Source organism: Xiphias gladius, chromosome 8, assembly GCF_016859285.1.
Source record: "Xiphias gladius isolate SHS-SW01 ecotype Sanya breed wild chromosome 8, ASM1685928v1, whole genome shotgun sequence".
NCBI lineage: Eukaryota > Metazoa > Chordata > Actinopteri > Istiophoriformes > Xiphiidae > Xiphias > Xiphias gladius.
The window spans coordinates 26,296,724-26,315,636 of NC_053407.1; the positions used below are offsets into that span (position 1 = coordinate 26,296,724).

The 18,913-nt window shown below is 40.0% G+C and overlaps 2 protein-coding genes across 3 annotated transcripts; both read right to left on the reverse strand.

Annotated features, from left to right (window-relative positions):
* Positions 1-1,102: 1,102 nt before the first annotated feature.
* Positions 1,103-10,570, reverse strand: rnf141 (ring finger protein 141). Of its 2 annotated transcripts, none has more exons than XM_040133875.1 (6): positions 10,483-10,570; positions 7,773-7,976; positions 6,746-6,854; positions 4,852-5,033; positions 3,831-3,938; positions 1,103-3,682 (listed from the first exon to the last, which is right to left on the reverse strand). In XM_040133875.1, the coding sequence occupies exons 2-6, from the start codon at positions 7,907-7,909 to the stop codon at positions 3,532-3,534; spliced, it is 687 nt and encodes a 228-aa protein (XP_039989809.1). In that variant the 5' UTR covers positions 7,910-7,976; positions 10,483-10,570; the 3' UTR covers positions 1,103-3,531. The 2 variants fall into 2 exon arrangements, with proteins under 2 accessions (XP_039989809.1, XP_039989810.1); XM_040133876.1 differs by lacking the exon at positions 10,483-10,570 and adding an exon at positions 10,371-10,471.
* Positions 10,571-14,676: 4,106 nt separating this feature from the next.
* Positions 14,677-16,444, reverse strand: LOC120793483 (alpha-1,3-mannosyl-glycoprotein 4-beta-N-acetylglucosaminyltransferase C-like). The gene is made up of 3 exons (XM_040133602.1): positions 16,316-16,444; positions 16,040-16,187; positions 14,677-15,845 (listed from the first exon to the last, which is right to left on the reverse strand). The coding sequence occupies exons 1-3, from the start codon at positions 16,442-16,444 to the stop codon at positions 14,677-14,679; spliced, it is 1,446 nt and encodes a 481-aa protein (XP_039989536.1).
* Positions 16,445-18,913: the final 2,469 nt, after the last annotated feature.

Consider the following 18,913-nt stretch of genomic DNA (forward strand, 5'->3'; position numbering starts at 1 on the left):
CATCATTGGTACATGGCAGCATTTAGGTTTTTATTGCGTAAGATTTCCTTTGCATGTTGAAATCAGATGGATAAACAGTTTTTATATGGTCAATTATACAACTTGTCTTTGAATAGATTCAGAGGAATCAGATGGGTTTTAACCTTTAACTCCATCAGAACACAACGTCTTTAAAGTGCAAAAGTGAGTATCTCTTTATTAAGGATATAACAGTGTGAACAAAATTGAAATTTAATAAACTTCCTTCCATGCAGCTTTGCAAATAAAATGCCTTGTGTGATGCCAGGACTCATGTCCGTAGAATTTTAGGATAATACTACCACCTTAAGGTTGCAACACTACATTGCACAGCAATTTGTGTACTTATTTTCAAAACAACATTTCCATACAAAGTGTGTATGTGGGATCAGATGCTTTATAGTAATCCGTTATGAAAAGTGGCATTGGAACCAATTTTCAACTGACATTTTAAATATCATTATTTAAATATCAGATGTTTGATAATTTTTCATTGGACCACGCAGTCATGTGGCCACTCGATCAGACCAACTATGACCAAACTCTTGCTTAATCTCATTAAAAAAAAAAAAAAAAAAAAATCTCCACCTTCTGCACATCTTTAAGTAGACACAGTCTCAGCTGCTGTTGAATTACAGTGTCAGATAATTTTTTCCACCACAGGGATAAAATCCTCAGTTGTAGTGCACCAAGACAGCTACAGTGAGGTTTCATAGTGCAATTAGTCAGCATTGACGACCAAAAATTAGTTTTGGTCTGATAAAATTTCACGTTTATGGTCTATTAATAGAGCAGAAATCCAAAAAAAGCTATATAGTGAATGACTACAGCGTCAAATTAAAAAGGCTTATGTTACATTGCTGTTGAATAAATGTGGAGTTATTGTCTCATACTGGGAAAAACATCAAATTAAAAGTTGATTAACTCACTCAATGTCACACGACAAAAAGCTGAATTAGCATTTCATCTCTCTACAACTTTAAAGCGTTAGATTTTTAGTAAAATAGAAATTTACCACTAATGAAAATTAAGGTTAAAACATATTCACATTTCATGAAATACTTCAGCATGGATCCAGTTCACATAAATCTGCCTGTGATTTATTTGATTCGGAAACCAGGACAGAAATATTTATTCAAAATAAAAATATTTTTGTGGCTTTAAATTCTACGTAACACTACGTAACCATACAAGAGGTCAGTTGTAACTGAAAAGCTGCCTATCTCAGAAAATCAGTTATCTTGAATTAATGGCATGAGAAAGTGGAGCAAAGCAAAGCCAAGATTGGCTGTTTTGGGAAAGGGAACTACAGTACTTCTACAGCAATCAGATTAAAATAATCTTAATACAATTACGGAATAGAAAAAAAAAAAAAATTAAAAGATGAGAACGACATAGTACAGAAAATACCACAGCAAGCAAATTCATTAAAATCATATAAAACTGATTAGTCCTGTACACCCAATAGAGTATCAGTCACTACGTCAGGTCTGAAGTGGTCAGAGCATCAGTTTATAACATGTTTACATGACACAGCTCATAAGGCAGGTCTTGTGAGATATAAACATGCAGGCTTACATTGCAGAGACTACTGAACGGCTCTACATGTGGAAAAATAAATTTAGCTTTAAAGTTTGACTGGATACTCTGGCAAAACGTGGGGCGCGTTTAGTGTCTAGGATTTGCTGATGAAGCAAAGGTCCTATATTTTGGGAAAGGTGCTTATTTGCCTTCCGCTAGAGTTAGATGAGAAGATCGATACCACTCTCAAATCTGCTGGTTATACAGAAGGCTACAGACCGCAGCCAGTTGGCTTAGCTTAGCATTAAGACTGGAAACAGGGGTAAACAGCTTTCCAGAGTTAACAAAATTCCCCTACAAACACCTCTAAAGCTCACTAATTAACACATACATAAAAAGAAATTAAAGTATAAAAATGTCAATTTGCTGTTTTATGGGGGGTTGTGTGCCAGACTATTTCTTGGCTCTGAGCTGTTGTCAGGTAACCAGCTAACAGACAGACATGAGAGCGGCGTCAACTATCTCATTAACTCTCTGCCATGAAGCAAATATTTTCCAAAATGTTGAACTATTCCTTTAAAATTGAATATGAGTGTGTGTGGGGTTTATATTTACCAACCCCTTCTGCATATGAGAGCTGACTTTAGTTCACCCCTTTTGCCTCATCTTCTGTCCCGTTCATGTTAACGAGAAAGGCAACTTCCACTTGGATCAGGATTCACATTATAAAGTTTCTGGTTTCCCGTGTCGGTTAAATCAACCCAAGAAGTACTGTAAGAGCTGTACTTGTGGTTATTGTGTGTGTTAAATTAACAGATTATAGTTTATTACAGCAAACTACAAATACTGAATTTTCACTTCAGACAACATATTATCACACACAGTTACCATAAAGCACCACATCTACAATGCGTGGGTTACAAAGAGCATCCTGGGATTTTTAAGACTCAAAGAGACGGGGTTTCATGGTGACACTTTATTTTACAGATCCTGTCTTTTCCGGCTCATTTCCTTGAAACTTCCCTCATAATTTCCCAAAATCTATCTGTAAATGACCAGGATGTTTCCAAGAAAGGCCTGCCTAATTTGTTACTAATTACATGACTACATAATTTCCTAATTTTGAAAGAAAAACTAGTAGCAGGTAGGTGAAAAATAATTCATGTACACAAACAATATCCATTTGAGTTTCCTAGATAGACAAACAAAAACTCTTAATTTGGATTCTACTCCTTTCATATTATTGATCCACTTGGTAATTGGTAAATATTAATTTGATTGACATTATGCTGCATAGTGGTTGAATTGCATGCTTACCTGCAGTGGAAAAATCCTTAGTTTTGTATTTCAAACGGATACACTGAACCACAACTAAAACGCTACATGCTATAAAATTAAACAGGCTCAGCATTCATGCTTACAAATATATTTCTACCTAATTTCAACACACCGGGCCTGTAAAATAAAGTGACTCAGTGTGGCACATTTTCTATCTAAGAAAATTTGTTAGTCTTTCCAAGAAGCTATTCCAAGATATTGACGTCAGTTAATTAAGTATTTTTCACATCCGACTACATAATTTCCCACTTTTTTCTTAAAAAGTCAATTATAACAAACAAGTACCTAATAACTGTAGCGACTAACGCCTTTCCCTTATAACTAGTAACAAGTTGTATAGGCCTTTCTTGGAAATATTCTAGTAATTTATGGTTAATTACCAGCCAATTTGTTAGGAAATTAAGAGGAAGGGTTCCAGGAACTCATCTGGAAAAAAGGGGACCTGGAAAATAAAGTTTCATGTTCTGTGCCTGTCACTAAGAACATAAGGAGTAGGAAACCAGACTGGTTTCCTCTGCGTTATTAGCGTTTTAGATTTAAAAAAAAATAAAAATAAAGAATCTCCTCCTCAGTGAAAGTGACATTTTGTGTTGCGAAGTCTACTTGGTACGGGTCGATTTCCATTGTTATCTAATTGGCTCAGTGCTTTGTGTGTTAAGGCCTGTGTGGGTGGCCTGCCTCATCGGCCAAGTTGAGGATGTAGCCGGCTATGTCGTCCTCTGTGGGGAAGTCAGACATTACCCACGATTCATTGGCAGCAGTCACTTGCAGGCGGCATATGGGACAGTTTCGGCTCTGCCCGCTCCTGCAGTAACAGACGAGAGTGTGTAGTAATTACCAGTTTTTGTGTGTGTGTCGTATGACACTAAAACTTTTGTGTGACAAAACTAAAATGATTTACAGAGTAATGGATTAATTACCGAGCCAAACTCAAGGTTTTTCTGTCATCTTACCATTTATCAATGCACTTCTGACAGAAGCTGTGTGCACAGGGCAGGATAAGGTCGGCCTTTCCATCCATGCAGATACAGCACTCCTCCTCCTCAGTCAGCTGCTTCACTCTGCATGGAAACACAAACAGAAAGGGTTCAACTTTTCATTATTTTCAAAGGAGGAAAGTTTTTTTTTTCCTCACTTTTTCTAAACGGTAGATAGCTTATTTTGGAATGAAATGCTTTATGTTGGATGAATTTTGATGGGTTGCTGACTGGGGATTTGCCAGAGAAAAATATCTTTGAATGTTATAAAAATGTATGAGAGTTCAGACATGATACCCCCTTGCCTGCCCAAAGCTCCTCCTATGGAGGGCAATACATTTTCCGGGATAACCAGTTATTCTACTGAAAAATTAGTTGTAAAACTCATAATTTAAGCAGCCTCTGGGGCAACTCGAAACCCTCTTTTCCTGTTTCCCAGCTGTACTGCCACCTATGATAAGTACAAAAAAAAAAAAATTGCTGTAAACGGCCCAGAAAACCAAAAAACATGAGTTAAAACTAAAAGGGCTACAAGGCTTAGTGTTGCTGATAATTATTTTTAAGTCTGTCACTGCGAGCGATGCATTTCAAAGTACTAATGGTCATTTAATCAATAAAAATACTGATGAATTCAACTCAATCAGGAATCATTGTATCATGATTGAAGAGACAGGTCATGAATTTTTTTCAACCTCAACACCAGGACAGTTAAAACCACAAGCCAATCAACATAGGGTTCATCCTTTATCCTTTATTTGGATCTCCATTAGCTTCAACAACAAACCCCTGTTTCTAACCCTTAAAAAAAGCTTTTGTAAATGTTGGAAAGTAGTAGGACATCCATTCAACAGCCTTAGATCTTAGCCATGTCCACAAAGAGTCTTTGGCGTGAAAAACTGAATGTAAATCGAACTGTTCGATGTCAAACCGATACACTGAGGTAAATCCTGTACTAGTTATTGGGTCTTTGATAAGGATCGTGTCATGGGATACTGACCTGCCCATCCACATGCTGGCCTGGCAGGAGTCCGTGGAGGGGAGCTGGGCAGACGGGCCCTCGGTGGCGCCCTCTGCAGACAGCACCTCAGCAGCCTGACTGGTGACGTCGCGGTACAGCTGGATGAACTGGTACAGGTTCATGATCCGAGATGCTTCCACCATACCGTTCTCCTTGTTGATCTGCGAGGAGGCAAAGACAATCACATGACTCGTATGAAATACTGGCGTAGTTTACTAGATGTATGTGCCCGTTCAGACACAGCAGTCCTACTCTGCTCTAAAACATTTGGGTTCAACCTGTGCGGACTTTTGACAGCCAATACAGGTGTTTATTTAATTAAAGCTGACTAACTTTGGAAGGATATCCACTTGATTTGCCCAACTCAGACTAATGAAGTCTCATAGTATCTTCAGATAAACCTTAGAATGATTTTTCAAACAAAATGAGCACTGTAGATATTGTCCCCCATCACTTACACAGAACGCACACTAGGAAGGGCTCCTTCAATGGTCAGTATGAACAGGAGAAATGATCACGGCAAGCAAAACCTAGTTCAATGTTCATATGGGCACCTGAATATTGTAATAAGATAGAAAACTGTGAACCTCTCCATTAAATTTGGTGATTATCTATGTCTAAAAATTCCTTTGGGACCACAGTCACTGAAAGCATCTGAAATAGCAGTTGATCATCGCGTGACAGTAAAACCTGTGTTTTCACGAACAATCTGTAGTATTAAATAGTAGGGGGAAAAATCTCATATTTCAGTTCATCTCTCAGTCTGTTTGACACAGTTCTTTGGTTACAGCTGGCATGTAAATGATCTCTCAAGAGGCTAAGTCTTGTTTTGCTATTTGTAATAAAAGTAGTGGTGCTGTCAACATGAAGTTCTGCACAAACTCAACAGCGTGTTCCCGTAAAAATTAAATTGCAGAATGACTCAGCCTCAATGGCATATGGGCTGAATACTGAGGGAACAACATGTATGTCTCTGCCTGCAATGACTTCATGTCCTCCGTGAAGAAAAACACTGATTTACAAGTCCCACGTCCTGACAGAAAGCACTAGATACAGCTGCTCACATTTTGATGTAAGATGCCCTTAAGGCTTTGATTATGGATTTTGGCGGCCATGTACATCCACATTTTTTACAGGCAAAAACACACTAGGTTTGTTGTTGTAGTTCACTGTATACACTTTATTTTAGAGATTTCTTGTTTAAAAACTTTTAAGAATGAGCTAGAAACAAATATGATGTCACAAACTAAATTAGACAAAAAAAATGAATCAATCCATAGCCACGCAAATAAATAAATAAATAAATAAATACTGTACAGAAAAACTGTATTTTTTAGTTTGAGTTTGACTCTACAAGCTGATAAACTTGGTCTGGTCCCCGTTAATGTTGGGGTTGCTGTTGGAGGAGAGAGTGAGTGAATGAGAGAGAAAGAGCGAAGAGCTGCACGGAAAGAAGAGGGACAAGTTCAAATGATACCACATAGAATACGAAGTGACATAAGAAAAAAAATGTTTTAAAGCAAATCAAAGTAAGACCAATATCAAATGAGTTAAACATTAAACAGTATGAGTTGTTTTTATGTAAAACCTTCCAACTTTGGTTTGAAATTCTTTGCATTTACCTTGTGACTTTTTGTCTCTTTTTCCTAAGAAGGACATCATCTGCCTGACAGAGGTCTATTTGAAACTGATGAATTTGTTCAACCCTATTAAAACAGGCACGAACATAAGAAAGAATATCCCACACATAATCACAATGTGCAGCTGTATGGTTTCAAAGGCATCTGTCTCCTTCTCTGTCACAAAATCAAAAGGTGTAGGCAGATGCTCAGGTTGGCATGTGATGTGTGTGCAAAAGGGTGTTTGGTCTCACCTTGGTACAGACGATCCTGACGGCCACCTTCCACAGGGCTGTGGCATCAGATCCTGGCTGCACCTCAAACAGCAGGTGCTTCTGCTGTCCTGCAGCTAGCTTGGCCGTACTGAGAGAGATCCAGAAGAGAGGGTACGATCAGTTTAATAAGCATTCTGCATCATTTTTACTGCTGTTTGCTTTAGTAGTAAACAGTACAGCATATGAACACAGCAACGCATGCAAACAAACACAAAGTATTGTACATAAAGTTTTTGGAACACTGCTGTATTAAGCTTGACATTTTCGCTAAATTTTCTACTCTAAAAAATGCTTACATTACTACTACTATTCAAATTATTCCAATGATTCATAATCAATAAAACTGCTGTTTGCTTGTTTTTTGACCCCTGGCACACTCTCAAAAATGCGCAGCATTGAAAATTTAATGAGCTTTGCAGTTTTAAGTCAAACCAGCCAGATACTGATTCTGCAGATCAGCTCTGGAGGTACATTGGTTCCAGAAAATATTCAGACCCCTTCACTTTTTGCACACTTTATTGTGTTGTAGATTTTATTTTAAATGGAAAAAACTGCCATTTTTGCTCATTTATCCACACTCAGTAACGTGTAATGATAACGTGAAAGCATGTAAGCGGGTGTAGCGGACTGATTTTTTTTTTTCTTCTGTTCCATTAGATATTGTCGGTTCTTTTGGATCAACTGAGACTAGCTCACTTTAACCACATTATCCTGCATCCCTATTACTATCTCTGTGAGGTAGTGAGCTAAAATTAAATGGGCAGAAGCAGGGCCCACTGGGCCTGGGGAATAAAATCGGCCAAATCCTGGATGATGGAATAGTGCTGCAGCTCTGCAGTTTAGCTCTCAATTGGAACGGCCGGAAAAAGATTATTCCAAAGCAAACCTGTTTATTCCGGTGTCCCTCCACTACATTAAAGCTGTATGTTTGCATGATGAAACACCCATCATGGACATTTATTCGTCCTATTCAGCGATTATGAGCCCTCAACAGACTGAGACTTACACGTCGTTAAGTTCGGCCACTCTTGCCAGAAACTCCTCGTAGGTGAGGTAGCCGCTGTCACGTACCAGTCCGACGTGTTTCACCAGCTTCTCAGGCAGACGGTTTATCACCGCCTGACCTGAGAGCTGCTGGCCCATCCTGGCAGCAGCAGGACTTACAAAACAGCACTAGCAGAAGACCGCACCTCATTCAGTTCTGCAGAGCCTGGAGGGAAATAAACAGATAAAAGTCAATGTTTACACTCCAGTTTGGACTCTGTGTTTGTGATAACCTATATTAATACATGTTCATAACAGTGCACTTTGTTCCCCCTATTTTGATTACTTCTGGTTAGATGCCAAACTGTGTTTTGTTTGCTCATTATTTGTACTTTGTGTAATGGCAATAAAGTTGAATGGAATCTAATGTGTGGTTTAGTCTGAGCTCAGTTGCTGTGTCTTGTAGAAATCCTCTTAATGTGACGAGATGTCATGAAGGCCACTTTCACGTTAGTGTGAACCAAATGTAATACTGTGTACTTAGAAATAAGGCACGGCTAATTAACAGCAATCAGGTGATACAATATTGTATTAAAAGTATATAAAAGGTGTGGATATTTATTGATGAGTTATTATTTTTAAGAGCAAAATGTGAAATGTCAACATACTGTCAAATAATAGCAAATTAGAAAATCAATTTGACAGTTATCAATACACATTAAAATGTGTTAAAAGTTGGGCGAGCTTTCCATCTACCCAGTATTCATGGTAAATGTTCTGCCCTATCATCAGGCCATGTGGTGGGTATCAGGCTGTGCTATCCTAAATCTGCTGAGCCATTAAACTGCCTTTAAATCCTACAGTCACCTGAGAGAAGAGCAGGTACTTGGCAGCTTTGCATGGGGCAGAGGTCATGGCTCTGAAACAGTCCTTAGAGAATCTGGTTTATGTGGACGTGATTGCGTAACATCATTTCTGCAGATTTGTCAGCTGCACATCGGAGCCGCCAATCTGCCGTTCTACCACATCCCAAATCCGCTGGATTCAGACCGGGTGACTCGGGAGGCCACTGAAGTTCAGTGAACTCACTGTCATGTTAATGAAACCAGTTTGAGACGACTTGTGCTTTGTGACTTGGTGCATTATCCTGCTTGAAGTAGCCATTAGAAGATGGTAGACTGTGGCCACAAAGGGATGCACATGGTCAGCAACAATATTCAGATAGGCTGTGGCATTCAAATGATGATTGGTGGGTACTAAGGGACAGATTGGTACTAAATGACAATTGATTGGTATTGAGTGTACTAAGGGCACAAAGCGTATTGAGAAAACTTTCCCCACACCGGTACACCACCACCACCACCACCACCACCAGCCTGGACTGTTGACACAAGGCAGGTTGGGTCCATGGATTCATGCTGTTGATGCTAATATTCTGACCCTACCATCTGTTGCCTCAGCAGAAATCTAGATTCATCAGACATCGCTACATTATTCCAGTCGCAGGCTGAACAGTTGTGGTGAGCCTGTTCCCACTGCAGCCTCGGATTCCGGTTCCCTGGCCGACGGGAGCGGAACCCGACGTGGCCTTCTGCTGTTGTAGCTCATCCGCCTCAAGGTTTGATGTGCTGTGCGTTCTGAGATGCTCTTCTGCTCACCACAGTTGTAAAGAGTGGCTATCTGAGTTACTGTAAACTGTCTGTCAGCTCCGACCGGTCTGACCATTCTCCTCTGACCTCTCTCATCAAGACGTCTCTCTCCGAAGAACTGCCGCTCACTGGATTTTTTTTTTTGTTGTCGCACCATTCTGAGTAAAACTTCTAGAGACTGCTGTGTGTGGAAATCCCCGGGGATCAGCAGTTTCAGAAATGCTCAAACCAGCCCGTCTGGAGCCAACAATCACGCCACGGTCAAAATCACTGAGATCCCATTTATTCTGATGTTTGATGCGAACATTAACAGAAGCTACTGACCTGTGTCTGCAGGACTTCATACATTACACTGCTGCCACACGATTGGCTGACTGAATAATTGCACGAATAAGCTGGTGTACAGGTGTTCCTAATAAAGTGCTCCTGAGTGTACACGTACAAAACAGTAGAGGCTGATTCTACTGCGAGCGGATGCTACAACAAAACTATATAAAGTTTGTAAAAGTAAAACTATTACTCGGTTAATTAGGAACTACTGTCAAGCCGGAAAAAAAAAAACAAACCCTGTCACGTCCACTAACCGCACAAACACCTCGCGTAGTAGCAACATTTGAGCCTGTACAACATTTCTACAGCAAGGAGGCATCTGGTATCAGTGAAATCCGACCATGTTTTAGAACTGAATCGTTTTAACTCGCGGGAACTGTATTAGCTTAATTATTAGCATTATATAACGAAGTCCACCTGATCAGGAAGCTGACGCTGCGGACGTTAAGATACATAACCCGTCACCGCAGCGAACAACAGCATTCTTCTGGCTTTCGCACATTTAAGTGGCTCTTTTAAAAACACAATTTAATTCAAAAATAATCCCGCACTAAACCTCAAGTCGAATACGACTTCCCTGCCATAGCAACAGCGGCAGCAGTTCGCTAACCTGGAACAGCGTTACTTTGCAGGTAACTCACCAGTCGACCAGCCACGGGTCGGAGGAGCCGACGTTCCTCCTGGAGGCAAGAAAGATGGAGGCGACTGTGTGGCGCGACGAGAGAGAGAGAGAGAGAGACACAAGCTTCTTACCGAAGTGCCAACATCAGAGGCAGAAGTTCCCCGTTCGCTTAGCTGTTAGCTTCTGTTTGGGTTGACGCCGAAGGGTCGCGGTTCGATGACGTCGCAGACACGTCACTTACCCATTTATAGAAATGTCGTGAAACGGACAATTCCCGATAAATTGATTCATCTGAACACGCAAGAAATGCAATACTGAATTATTTCAGTGCAACATTACCGTTGATGATGATGATGATAATGGCAGCTCATTTCAAAACTCAAGTTACAAAGTGCTTCACACTGGGCAGCAAAATAAAAACAATATCATAAAAAAAAGATTCCAGACCAGTTCAAGTGTTGTAAGGTAAAATAAATTATAAAAAGGGATTAAAACTGAATAAAAAGACAAAGTAAAAAAACTCAAATAAAATCAGGATAGGATCTCTGGTAAAAGTTTGTTTTAAGACGGCACATGAAAGATGCCACTGATTTCCTCAGGCAGGTTGCTCCAGGGCCTCGGGGCCCGGACTGCAAACGTCCCCTTTAGTTTTCAGCTGGGCCTCTGGAACAGATAAAGGACCTCGGCCTGAGGATCTCAAACTACACAGTGGCCCATATCGTACTAAAAGGCCATGAAGAACCTTAAACTTAATCAGCCAGATTTAAAAATCTTGGCGCCAGTGTAATGAAGCTATAACAGGAGCGCTGTGGTCATGCCTCCTGGTTCTGGTTTGTCGCAGATATACCCTTGAAACATACCCCTGCCATGAAACCCTTTTGGAAAAATAATATCGAGTTTGCTGCACGTTTTTGATGTATGTATGTACGACCACCTGATTGTGCCAGATATTCCCTAAAAGAAGTCAAATTTGGATTCATGTGTTTTAAAATGACAAAAACGCAGAATCTGCTCGTTCTGGCAAAATATTACATACACAAGTGTAGATTTTTCACATTTTCACCTTCTTTTCCAGCATATTGGTTACAGCATGCAAGACAATGTTGCTTATCTCTTACAATTTTTACTCATTACTTTATTTTATTATTATTATTATTTATTGCTTTAAAAAAAATATTTTAATGCTATTTTATTTTTTTGTCGCTCCCTGTATATTTGGTATTTGGATAAAAATGGTCTTTTGTTTATGGCGTCTGATTGTCGTAAGATACATTCAAGATGTTCCACGATGCCCCAATCTGAACCCAAAATACTGAATTAACAAGATTCAAAGCAGATAATGGATCAATGTTTTGTGGACTTTTCAGTGAAAAAATAAAAACTTTCAGTGAATAGATTTTCCAGATTGTTTGCTTTCTAAAATGGGATGGTAGAAATAGATTTTTTTGTAATGAAGGCACGATAGAATGAATATGAATTATGATTTTTTTTTTGCTCAAAATGTTACAATAATACAATAATAATAAATTTGTCTAATTGTCTAATTAAGGCAACTTTAATATCTTTATGTGAAGCCTAAAATGTTAGTACCACCTGCTCCATTGTTAAGACAAGTGACCTGTAACGACTTCAAGTGTATCAAAGCTGATGATGCCATGCATTCCCTGAATGGAGAATACCATCCCTTTTTTTTTTTTGAAACAGCAGGAGAAAGATGATGGGAGATTGGTTCAGATTACACGTACCTACAGGAGGGCTGGGAGGCAGTAGGTGGGGGAAAAACAAGAAGCGTAGAGAATATAATGAGCCGAGAAATGGGATGAAGGAAATTGCATTTGACAGGGAGGCAGGAGAGAAGAACAGGATACCAGTGGACAGATATAAGGGGGATAATATAAGATCTATTTAGGATATATATATATATATATATATATATATATATATATGTGTATGAACTGATAGGTGCAAGAACATCCCAAAAGACAGCCCATAAAATAAAGCCTCGGGCTGTTGATAAGATGATTAAAAATAATAATAATAAAAATAAAGAGAGGAGCAGATTAACTTCTGATACAACTCAATGAAGTGTCACTGTGACAGAGTTAGAGAAGTTAGGTGGACTTGGTCCTCAGCCGAACCCAAATCTCATTTTAGGTTTGGCTCTATCTCAAGCCAGGCCATCTGTTATTTGCTGGCAAGCGCAACACCTGAAGGGGACTCGCACAGAGAAGAGGCTGCGGCACAGGTGACACCTGTAACTCTCTCACACCTGAAGAGGAGAGGGACACGATCTTCACAGATTCGCAGTCCTCACGCATGTCATTCAGTTTCTCCATGTTGTAGTTTTACTGTTGTTGTTTCTGTTTATTCTGTATAAACAATATCTATTGAATGTCTCTCCGTGAGGGAGGAGTTTTATGACTTTTACATGCTTCTTCATGAATCTATTGTAATGTACAGTTAATCCCAATAAATATGAACTAATAACGTTTAAAAAAAAAAAAAATCAATAATATAGTTTGGCCTGTCTGAATATAACAGATTTACGATTTCACACAACCACAAATGGAACAGATACAGTTTATCATGTGTGGAAAATGACATCTCTGGTCTCTAAGTAAGACACAGACACAAACGGCCTTTAAGACAAATTTGTGATTTGGAGCCGATATAAATAAACTAACTTGACTTGACGCAAGGAGTCTGACCCCAACAAGAGCAGTATGCCTCCTCATCCAACCGGGTAAACATCACCGTTTGCTCTGGACGGTTTTAAGAGCGACAGACAGACAGAATTTAGACTTAGAGTGAACAGAAGTGACATGAATTTCAGCGTTGATTTAAGTCAAATAAAGTTACACATAGCTAAGTGAGCTGCTGAGCATAAAAGGAACATAAAATGCAGTAAATACTTTTGTAATAAATATTTTAATAAAAACACGGCTTATGTGAGATAATAAGCTATTCCAATTGAAGTTAAGGTAAATTAGGTTGAGTGCAAAAATCTAAATGTCATAACTGGTAATAATATATTGTCCCTCTTTCACTTTCTGTAAAAAAGTTTTGACACGTTAAAAGGAGCTGTAACATGATTATGATGTGATAATAACATTGACTTAAATAATGTTACTGAGCACATCTGTCTCGTATCACAGTGGCCTGCTACTCCATTTTATCACCGCCAGGTACAAGTACTTTACAACCTTTTATATAAACTAACAACTGGCAGGTATTTTAATAAAGTGTTTTTTTCTGATAACTTAAAATGATTTACATGATGTCTCGTTACACTTTTGATCCAACAATCAGGACATTTTTAATCACATTTACATCGTCGTCATCGTTGAACCATAACCCTCTTCTCGACGGCTGGAGAACAAAAGTCCCCTCCGTGTCCGGCTGCGCATTTTCCGGCAGGCGGCGGCAAAGAACAGAGAACGGGGGGGCCTCGGCCTCGGATGACGCTGCCGTACATGGGACCTCGACGGGAGCCGGCACATCTGCCATGACGTTAAAAGAAGCTCCAGCTGTTCGGATGTAAAAGAGCGAGGACGGTCGTGGGAAGCAGCCGATCCACTTACCTCCGCTCTCCAAGGAATCGAGTAATTATTGACGTTTCACTGTTGATTTGTAGGAGGAAACAAAAAAAGTCACCTCACACAGTTTGCTGATTTTTCTTTTACCCAAATACAAGAAATGCATGACCAGTTATTAAAGGGCTTCTTTATTATTCTTTTTTTCTTTTTTAGCATGTTCTGACACTTTTGGATGGGAGCTCTACCTCAGCTACTTGACACAATCCTCTCTCACAACATATATTAGCATAGAAATCTTAATATGTTTGGTAAGTTTTAGATGCGAAAACACTCATTTAGTGCGGCGCTGAAACCGTCCTCACCCATTTTCAGACTCAGAAACACTGTACGAAAGGCAGCCATCCACTAGTGGAGCCTGGGTGCAGACCCGGCTGTTGGTCGGTGATTCGAGGGTTTCTGGAACCGGTCTTTAAAAATATCTGTCTGAACTAAGGAAAAAAAAAAAAAACAACACACTTATAAGAGGTAAGTTCATTGTTTTCAAGCTTAGATTCTGGGGAAATCCCCTTTCAGTGCTTACAAAGAGGGGGAAAAATTAACAATTTTAAAAAATGAAAATGAACACAAGTATAAAGGCTCCATACTGTACAAATTGGTCATTTTAATACGTCACATTGAAAACATACAGTGGATCTTTTAACAACCCAAGAAAATATGGATCGTTTTGAATTCAACAAACAGCAGCAGTCCAAAATGAACATACAGGTGATAATTTAAAAACGTCCTCCGTTACTTCTTTAACTGACTCACTGGCTGTGCGGTCCATAAACTGATAGTTCTTATGATGAGCCATTCTCTCTGACTGGCAGTGACGACTATCCGCACGCACTCGATGTCAAAGGCGATCTTGTGGTCCACGTTGTTAACCTCGATGCTTCCGCCTTTAAACTCCCCTAACGTGATGTAGGATGTACACTGCCTCCCCTGTTTAGTTTCCACAGACTTCTGTCCCACTTCCAGGGCTCCGTGGTGGAGAATGTCATTCTGCCGATCCTCTGTACCCGTAACAATTTTAATCCTGCTGATTTTGGTTGATTTGTTGAAGATTATGACAAAGAAATCTCCGGTGCAGGGAGGCTTCCCCCAGAAATACTCATCGACGATGCTGCTGTAAGCCTTGGCGGCGTCATAGTTTTCAAAGACGTTGATGTTTGTGTACAGGCTGGCAGGAGGGTTGTCAGGAATGTCTATGGAGTCTTCCTCAAAGTCGTCGTCCTTCAGCTTGTTCTCTGCTCCTTTGTATGAGGAGTAGTAGCCCATGTGCTGGAAAAGTGAGGGCTTGAAGCGGATCACGTCCTTCTGGGCCAGCAGACCCCTGAAGTGGATGAGGAGCCAGTCGCACGGCATTTCCTGGTAGAACATGAGGAGGAAGTGAGCCAGACGTGGCAGGTCTCTGGAGTGGTACAGCTTCCCGATGTAGCCCAGCTTGGAAAACTCCAGCATCACCCAGTAGGAACCTTCTCTGGAGGTGATCACCTTCTTCAGCGCTGTCAGGAAGTTCCTGGAGCAGCGCACATCGTCCTCTAACATCATGTAGAAGTGAGAGAGGTTTGTGCAGAAGTTGAGGAGGAAAGCGTAGTCAACGTTCTGCTTAGAGCGGAAACGGACCCGGTCTTCCGGGTCGTTGTAGTTCCTTTTCAACCCATCTAGAGATGGGTAATACTGCTCTGGAGTGTGGATCACCAGGAGGCGTCCGGCTATGATGTGGTGAGCAAACTTCCTAGTGATTTCCTGTACCAGGTTCTCACACCAGACCAGGTCAAAGTCTGCCAGGTGGACCACAACCACGATCTCTTTCAGTTCCTCGTAACCGGACTGATCAAAGATGGATTTGATCGTCTCCAGAAGATAGTTTCCCTTTTTCCTTTTGACAGACGACAAACCGATGGTAAGATACTCTGTGAACAGAAATCACTTTAGTCACTTCATTGTGGAACAAAATCTTCAAACATTTCTTGTTGCTTGTAATTAAATACACAGATCACACGTTTTTGTGCGTGTGTGTCCGCGCGTGGGCGCATGTATGTATGTGTATGTTCAGATCTCACAAACTCAGGAAACTCAGAAACATCAAATTGGTAGAAACACCTACTTTTGCGTGGCAAAGGAATTCCTGCCAGATAGCGGTACGTCACATTAATGGTCCCAGAGAAATTGGATAAGTCTCTGAATGTGTGGACGTATCTTTCAGAGTTTGCAGGATGCATCAGTGTCTCTCCCAGCTGTCTTTTTTCAGCCTCCTAAAATTACAAAAACAAGCACACGCTGAGCAAAAGCAAAATGCCAAGAGCAATAATTGGACGGAGGCATTCGAAGCATTCAAGCACCGTCGTAATGCTCTGATACATCTCAAAGGCGAGGAACCTACCAGCACAAATCCATCGTCCATGTAAAGGTTGAAAAAGAGCAGAAAGGTGACGAGGAAGCCGAGGAATGGGAACATGGATCGTTTCCTGAAACACCTCATCTTGTCCACGGACTTCCACATCAGCCTCATGATCTCGCCTCTCACTGCAGGAAGTCAGAGACAAACAGAAAGCTGGTCATCGAACAGAAATTAAAATGTATGAGAGCTGGCACACATGGCTGACTACATTTTTTTTTTTTTTTTTCAAATTCTGATCCTTGTAGACATTGGGGTTTTGGCATTGATATTAAACAATAGTGGTACACTTCTGTGAATAGAATAACAAAGACCTAAGCACCTGCTTAAATCAAAAAGGATGAATCAGCTGATATTTCAATGAAACAAAAGTATTCTATTGCTGAAACAATTGGTTGATTAATCAATTAGTCAATGAACAGAAAACAAATCACCAACAATTTTGATAGTAGATACATTTTTCCAAAAAAAAGTCGAAAATTCACTGGTTGCAGCTTCTCAAATGTGAGAATTTGCAGATTTTCTCTGACTGTCTGGATTTTGGTCTGTTGATCAGGAAAATGGTTTTCATTAGACCATTTACTTTTGAGATGGGATCAGAGAACATGGGGAGAGGTGTTATGACCTATAACAAGGGTCCCCAGCTGGAATCCAACTGCGTTCCAGCCCAAAATAAGCCATTTTAACTTGGGCTCCGTGAAATATTCACTATTTTCTGACATTTCATAGACTAAAAAACTGACTGATGAATCAAAAAACAAATCACTAAAGCAGCAGTAGTTCATCTTTTTGGCCTCTAGAGACAGCGAAATTAAAGTTTTAACAACCAGTTGCCCATTAATGCATCCAGGAGACCAGAGGTGGAAAGTAACTAAGTACATGTACTTAAGTACTGTGCTTTTTTTTACAAATTTGAGGCACTTATTACTTGAGTATTTCTATTTTCTGCTACTTTATACTCCTACTCCATTACATTTATTTGGCAATTTTAGTTACAATGTGAATTCAGATTAATAATACAAAATATAATCAAACAAATAAATTCTGATGGATTATTATAGATTAACGATAAAACTTTATTGATCCCCGGGAGAAAATTCACAAGCTACCCAGCGGTAAATTAAATGATCAAAATTAGTTCTACTTTTACCAGCTCCAACATTAAAGTAACATACACATCAGTACATCAATATTTATAATCCAATAATATCATATACATTTTTCTGAAAGGGGCCATTGTGCGTAGTGAATACTTTTACTTTTAGTATTGTAGAGTATACTTTGATGCTAAGGTGTTATGTAAACTCAAGTGAAAGATCTGAATACTTCTTCCCCCACTGCAGGAGACACAGAGCGACGTTAACATTGATTTGGAGTTGTGTCCACTTTTCCTTCTTTTTTTAGCTCTGTTTTTGGTCTCTACCAGCTCCTGAGGTTAAATATCTTGCTATCTTTCGAGCTTTTTTGCTAAAAACAGCAGCAACAACTGCTTCTGCTAGACATTGGGCTGAAGAAAGCGGAGAGCCTGGAGCAGAAGGGTAAAGTTGCGGGCCCTAAAACCAAAACAGTGAGCTGAAAGACGCTAAAACATTCGGTATAGCTTAGGGGACTGTAAGAGTCTAATTATAATTCTCTGTGGGTTCATCACTATGAGCGACTCCTGTCATATTAACATAAAAGTACTGATGCGCCAATTTAATTAAAAAATAAACTTTAGTTGCAGTATCAATCCCAAAGCTGGATGGACACTCATCTTTAAGTGGGTTATGATGAGGTACTGAGCGTGAAAAATGTGGCCAAGGGCACTGACACGGGGGTACAGAAGGCTGACTTCAAAGTTTACGATTGGATTAAGCAAAATGATTGCTAATAATTATCATTCATTTTGGTCATTAATCTAACTACTCACAAGGGGACACGTCCGTCATCTGTTCAGCTTGTGTGCGACCGTCACATGAGCCAGATGTTGTTTCAGTACTCAATAAACACCAGTGACATTTCTAGATAAAAAAAAAACAAACACAAAAGCTCTCAGCCTTTTTCAGTGTGGTATTTGCTCATTGTGTTGACAGTCCTGCTCACTCTCTGTTCTATTTGGCACCTCATCAAAAAAAAAACCAAAAAAAAAAAACTACTGATCCCATGACACCTTCCCTAATTCTGATGTTGCGTAACACCAAAACGAAGCCTTCGGTACCAGAAACCATGAGCTCCACGGTGACAGGGACAGTTTTTTCGGCATAAGCCCGTGCCCCTGCCACCGGGTGCCCTAACTCAATAAACGACTTATTATTCATTGTGTTACTCATTGCTCGAGTTCCATCTTAGGGGGAAAGCCATCTGCCATCTGCCGGGGAAGTAAGCCATTTTGTGTGTCTGTCACACACACAAAAAAAAAAAAAAAAAACGCTCCACACTGGCACCTGAGAGACGAAGCGCCATAGTGAGTGGAAACACAATGACAGCTGTGAGTCGATATTATCAAAGTTCTCACAAAAGCACCTCCACACACACACAGATCATTATTTGAGATGGCAGCCTGTGAAATCAGATATTGAGACGACGAAAGAATATCTAACGAGG

Coding starts and splice junctions, on each gene's coding strand:
- rnf141 (XM_040133875.1), bottom strand. CDS start 7,909: ATGGGCCAGCAGCTCTCAGGTCAGGCGGTGATAAACCGTCTGCCTGAG. Junction 6,855..7,772: donor GTGGCCGAACTTAACGACGT/GTAAGTCTCAGT, acceptor GATCTCTCTCAG/TACGGCCAAGCTAGCTGCAG. Junction 3,683..3,830: donor CAGAAGTGCATTGATAAATG/GTAAGATGACAG, acceptor CTGTTACTGCAG/GAGCGGGCAGAGCCGAAACT.
- LOC120793483 (XM_040133602.1), bottom strand. CDS start 16,444: ATGAGGCTGATGTGGAAGTCCGTGGACAAGATGAGGTGTTTCAGGAAA. Junction 16,188..16,315: donor TGGACGATGGATTTGTGCTG/GTAGGTTCCTCG, acceptor TTGTAATTTTAG/GAGGCTGAAAAAAGACAGCT. Junction 15,846..16,039: donor AATTCCTTTGCCACGCAAAA/GTAGGTGTTTCT, acceptor TTCTGTTCACAG/AGTATCTTACCATCGGTTTG.